We start from the raw sequence: 6,000 nt of genomic DNA, 5'->3' as shown, positions 1-6,000 counted from the left end.
TAATGATGCTGCTTCTAGTGATTGACAAAGTTCAAGTGATTTTAAAGTGAGTATTTAAGGTGTATGATTAATAAAGGTTTTCAGACCCTTAACACAGCAGACACTTTCACTTGTCAAGCACAGGTGTTACTAATGACCTTAACAAGGATTCTGTTGAATGTAGGTGTTGCAATAAGCCATGAGCGTGTTACAGTGAGCCAGCATGCGCAACAGGACCCTGATACCATCAAATGGAATTTGGTCATCATTAATTTTATTATTTAAACCTGTGGTTTCCTTATTGTGGCATGTCAAAATGTCTTTCTTGAAAACAGGTTGTTTAATTAAAGCACCAGACAAATTAAGTGTGTGTGAAAAGTTGGCTTGTTATGAAGCATTAGCTGTGAAATACGAACCACTATTTACATTTGTCTGAGGTAAGGCTTGCTTTCATTTGTTGTTATCACCACTCACTCAACCACTCATGGCAATTTACTCATTAATGAGTCAATGACAATACTTTAAACAACAACTTATTTTATTATTAATCAGAGAAGTATAGATATTTGAAGGTGATTTGGTTTCCTGTGTGTGGTTGCACCAGCTGAAAGAAAGAAGTGTTAGAGCATAGAGGATACACACACATAACATGAGGTCTATCTATAAATGTAACACGAGTAGATACATCAGGACAATGTGGCCCAGAGTAAAAACCCAAGAGGATCTATTTTGCACACTGTAAAATGTAATTTTTTGAGTTGCAATGCAGAAATGAATCTTATGTTTGACTCAACAGCCTGCATGCAGCATGTAAGTTAACAAAGTCATGTGGTTACTATATATGTCACTGGGTTTTATCTCGGGCTCTGATAATGCTGAGGTGCAACCAAATTTTGGAAAATATACAAATTAACAAAGTGCTAATGATCCTTTGAGGCATACTTTACAGTGTGACATGAGATAAGCACAGCTGATGGATCCCGTATTCAGAAAAACATGTTTGACTATGTGAGAAATCCTCTGGGTCTGTACGCAGTTGGAACCACATATCAGCTTGTAGGGAAATATCTAAAACACTTTTGTTTTTGTTTCTTGAAGAAAACAACTGTATGATTTAAAGAGACTGAACACAATGTGGAGTGCTAAGAATGTCAGGCCCACAAATACAAAATAATGATTAAACAAAAGATTCAGCCATCAAACATGGTCACATGTCATTTATCAGGTTATAGTCAGTCGTGAGGCACTCGTATTGGACATATATAGTTTATTTACAAAGAGCAGACCCATACACAAAGAAAATAAAGTACAGTAATGGTGGCAAATTTCCAAAGAATGTTGGGTGATGGAGAGTTTGTATCCAACAGATTTCAACGATCAAAAACCATATCCCTCAGTCTTTAATTGCTACTGGATTGGGGCATCAAAAAGCACTTAAGAACATACAATCACCAACGGTCATCACCATTTTACTTTATAAAAATATCACCATGGTGATCCACAGCTTCACAGATTTGACCGTGGACAGAAAGACATATTTACAGTATTTCACACAAAGGGAAAATGAAAACTAATCATTTGGGAACAAAACGGTTGGAGGACAATGATGAGCAGTGCAGAGAGGGTCCCAAAAGGCAAAGCTTGAGCAATTCTTGCTTTAAGGTCTCAAAATGGACACCTCTTAATCTTTTTCATTTGTCCTGTAAAGACCAGACAAATACATCAGTCAACAAGAAATCATAATGATAGAGGATAGTACAATTTGCACTAATACTTGTTTTAAATAGATCAAAATTAACTTTGCAATTTTAAAACATATGTATATATAATATATATATGTATATGTGTGTGTGTGTGTTTTTGATTTGAGTGACATGTGTTAGTTTTGAAGGGAAAATGTATCTGCTTTATAGTGTCGGCATTACAAGGATTTATTATAAAATGAATACTGTTTTATCAGTAATGTTTTGTACATAAACCTAAGATAAGAAAACATACACAAACCATTTGGTGGGACTAAAACAGGAATATTAACATAATGAGAAGAGACATAATCGGATATGTTACTTTACGGTGGACAACTTTTACCCTTGTTGCCATTATCATTTACTATCAATACCATCTGAGAGACTAAAAAGATGCACATCAGGATTTATCCGATCCAATCCTGACAATTCTTTTTCTCTATGTTTTACATGTATTAATCTGTTGGCAACTTTATCAATCATCTCTTAAGCAAAATACTAAATAATGACTTATACACCCTGAAATAAAGTGCTGACAACAAGACAATATGAACACTAATAACCAGTTTGCATGTGATATAGATTTCACAATCACACATCCAATTGTTATTTTACAATGACCGCATATACTCAACTTTACAGAGATGTTAGAATGCCATGAGATGCAAGGGGAAGAGGCTGGATTTAAGTGAACAAAAACAATAAGAAGATGGGACTCTGAACTCTTTCCAATCGGTTATTCATCACTTTAGGTAGAAACAAACGTGATTTGTATTTCACAAGAGGCCACGTGTCTCATGACTGTACTAACATTGGGTTTACATTTCTCACCAGCCAGATGTTCTGTATGCTGTACTTACATTAGCGTGGTCTGGAAATACAGACGTGGTTTTAGCCATCCAGTGTAAATAAAAGAAATAGCCTAACGGTCATTAATCAACCAGATCAGAATGTGCCGCCGGTTTGGAGAGGTAGTCGAAACAAAGGGTCAGGTGACAGTGAGTGAGACGTGCCCTCAGCATCAGAAGGAGATCTCACCTCATAGCTCTTCAGCAGTACAGCCAAAGTGGACAGACTGTCAGGGTTTAGTATCTAGAATGAGACTGCCAGGGCTGAAGGAGCAGGGGGGGGAGACGAGAGGACGCAATTGAGACAAGTACATGAAAAGAAGAAGAATGAAAGAAAAGATAACTTACATCCACATATTTCAAAGCCATTGTAACCCTAATCACACATGTGCTAGATGTGGGAGTGACTTTTTATGAATAACTGTGAATTAATAACACTGTTGTTTAAAAAAGAAAAACTGTTTTATTTGTGCACACTAGCAAATTTGTATGTACACTGCTGGTGTCATTGTAGCATACAACTTGATACATTTACATGACAGGGCAATGAAATGACATACCACAATAGGAATGATTTAAGACTAAAACATCACTCTCACTCCTTAGTAGATGAAGTATAGAAATCCAGGATGCAAAATGATCACAGAGTGAGGTAAGGAAAAGTGTCCTTTCTTCTATTTTTCATATTGTCATCATTTCATTCTATCATCTATTTTTAGGAGCAACATCATCAGCAAAGATCACACTAGCTCTTACTGATGATTGTGGATTTGTGGAGGACTACAAATACCTGGGAGTGCACTTAAACAATAAACTGGACTGGGCCAAAGAACACTTAAGCCCTCCAAAGGGCCAAAGCCGTCTCGTCGAGGCTGAGGTCCTTCAACATCTACAGGACGATGCTAAGGGTGTTTTATGAGTCTGTGGTGGCCCGTGCTGTCCTCTTTGCAGTTGCATGCTGGGGCAGCAAGCTGAGGGTAGCGGACGGCAACAGACTCAACAAACTGATCCGCAAGGCCAGCGACGTTTTGGGGGTGGATCTGGACTCTCTGTCGGGTGTGTCAGAGAGGGGGACGCTGTCCAAACTACATGCCATCTTGGACCATGTCTCGCACCCACTCCATAGCTTGCTGCTAAATCACAGGAGCACTTTCAGTGATAGACTCATTCTCCCAAAATGCACCACAGAGCGCCGTCAAACTTTATAACTCCTCCCTCTAAGTGTCTGACACACACACACTTAGAGAGGTTGAAACTGGACAAGATTATCTGTTTTGTGCAATGACACTGGCCTGAAATGTGTGCAATACTCAACTACTACTATTATTATTATTACAATTATTATTTTCACCATTGCAACTCCTTAATTATGTTAATTATGTGAATACTGTATCATAACATTCCTTTAGCTATGTAAATATTGTACATATCCACACTCCTTGTATTTCATATTTCTACTCTGATATTTCTACTATTTGTGCAACTGCAACACAGAGTTTCCCTTCGGGGATCAAGAAAGTATTTCTGATTCTGATTCTGATTCTGATTGACATGGTGATGAAAGATGAGGCGGAGGGTGCCCTCTGCTGGTGAACCATGAGATGACGACAGGATGACGGCCAGATGGGAGAGGATCAGGACAGCACACTGGTGTTCTGTGAATCCACGTCTTGCATGCTCATGACATCTGTACTTACTCCGCTCTCATATATAGGGTTGTCAAAAGCTGACTCTTCTGTCATGTTGTCATACGGTGGCAAGGATGTCGGCATTCTGATAGTCTTTCCTTGGAGTCTGAGCAAAGAGTAGAAAAGCAAGGAACATCCTATAAAGGCTCGTTTGATTGCAAATGCAATAAATACAGTTTAAGGTAGGCTACTACTTACTTTGCAAAGTAGACATAAATCCCGAGGACAACCACCAAGACGATTGCAGTAGGAATCAAAACTGCAAGGGCAATATTGGTTCCCTCCATGCTGTAATCCACGTTAACAACTACAAAGAGAAAAAGACTGGTGTTAGTTCTGTGAAATATGCACAAAAAAGAAATATAATGATCCCGCGATGTTTTGAAACATGACTCACCATCTAGCCTGCGCTCGTTCACATACTGGGTTGAGGATGCTACAAGAAAACAATTACAGTTTGTATTTTAATTTGTGCAACTCAAAGCACAGTGCATACATTACACTTACACTACACACAGAATAAGTCCCTGCATTCACAAACAGCTACAAAATCAATAGCACGTAATGGTAAGGTTGCATTGTGTTTTGAAAAGTGACAATTGTACTGTGAAAACCAAACACTGCTACAGTGTGAGGGTGTGATTTACCTCTGCAGGCAGGGGGAGTGCTGTTCCACTGTGACGGGTGTCCAGGGATACAGTAAATGGTGGCACCACCCTGCAGCTCATAGCCTGAATGGCAGGAGAAGGTCAGCATCTCTCCCGCTTGGTAAAAGGCCTTTTCAGAGCTCTGCACACTGGTGGAGGCAGCGCCGGGGTTCCTGCATGGCTCGTACTTTTCAGCTGAGAGGAAGGACAATATCTTACGTCACAAAAAAATATTGTTGTGCATCATTTTCAACAGTTGACACGCTGACACATACTGTATAAAAGCAACAGGCACATTAACAGAAAAATGAAAGGCAAGATTGACATTTTATTTTGTTGAACTTTTGAAGGCCATAGACGAAGAGGACATAATTCAGTATACGGGGATTGGTAACTAAAAAAAAACAGAATCATCAGCTCATCAGTGAAGTGTTTAAATGACATATTGAAAACACTCAAACAATGTGGGTGAGTTTTAAGTACGTTTGTGTGCATGCACATGTGTGTTTCTGATTGATGTGGCTTACGGGCACACTTGGGCAGCCTCTCGTTCCACTTGGGTGTTGCTGAATCTCGGTTGTAGCAGGTGAGGAGGCTGCTGCCAGACAGGATGTAGCCTTTATTACAGAAAAACTGCACTGTCGATCCGACGGCGAAACGGTTGCCTGTGATCACCTTATGACTGTACTCCACATTTCCAGGGTCCTGACATGTCAAAACTGGTGCATCACAGAAAAAAAAATCATAATGAATGTTTGTATCATATTGGTGATAGTAGAAAAGTAATAAAACATTTTAACAAATCAAAATAATTACAGTTTGTTTAGGATAAAGGACAAATGAACAGGGGCATTGATAACAGGTACTTCGAGGATCTGTCTTAATTCCACAAAAAAAATCCAAATATGAGCAGAAAGCCAGAGATACGGCCTTGTTCTTTGGTGTCAAAACCTAGCGCCTACATTACACACAATGCATTGCAAACAGTTTGGTCAGAGATTCAGTTGGCTAATGCTAGTAGCACACTTTTCTTTTTGATTTTCTAACTTGTAGTCTCTTTGGAGTCATCTAATGCTGACTCAAGTGATGCGAA

At 39.1% G+C, this 6,000-nt stretch overlaps 1 protein-coding gene across 5 annotated transcripts in view; it reads right to left on the bottom strand.

Annotated features, from left to right (window-relative positions):
* Window positions 1–1,179: 1,179 nt before the first annotated feature.
* LOC116700421 (seizure protein 6 homolog) overlaps window positions 1,180–6,000 on the bottom strand; it is a 93,208-nt gene continuing 88,387 nt past the window's right edge. Inside the window, exons 12-18 of one of the 5 annotated variants that reach the window (XM_032533567.1) lie at window positions 5,435–5,626; window positions 4,908–5,102; window positions 4,658–4,696; window positions 4,459–4,567; window positions 4,270–4,366; window positions 2,763–2,836; window positions 1,180–1,679 (exon numbers count right to left, since the gene is read on the bottom strand). In XM_032533567.1, coding sequence (XP_032389458.1) covers window positions 2,810–2,836; window positions 4,270–4,366; window positions 4,459–4,567; window positions 4,658–4,696; window positions 4,908–5,102; window positions 5,435–5,626 — 659 coding nt within the window. In that variant the 3' untranslated portion in view covers window positions 1,180–1,679; window positions 2,763–2,809. Of the gene's footprint in view, window positions 2,837–3,280; window positions 3,338–3,938; window positions 4,367–4,458; window positions 4,568–4,657; window positions 4,697–4,907; window positions 5,103–5,434; window positions 5,627–6,000 lie in introns of those variants that run through there. The other 4 variants (XM_032533566.1, XM_032533568.1, XR_004334648.1 and 1 more) reach the window with 4 other exon arrangements.

Source organism: Etheostoma spectabile, chromosome 13 (genome assembly GCF_008692095.1).
Source record: "Etheostoma spectabile isolate EspeVRDwgs_2016 chromosome 13, UIUC_Espe_1.0, whole genome shotgun sequence".
Lineage (NCBI taxonomy): Eukaryota > Metazoa > Chordata > Actinopteri > Perciformes > Percidae > Etheostoma > Etheostoma spectabile.
Note: the sequence above shows the minus strand (reverse complement) of the source record. Positions and strands in the feature narration are given on the sequence as shown.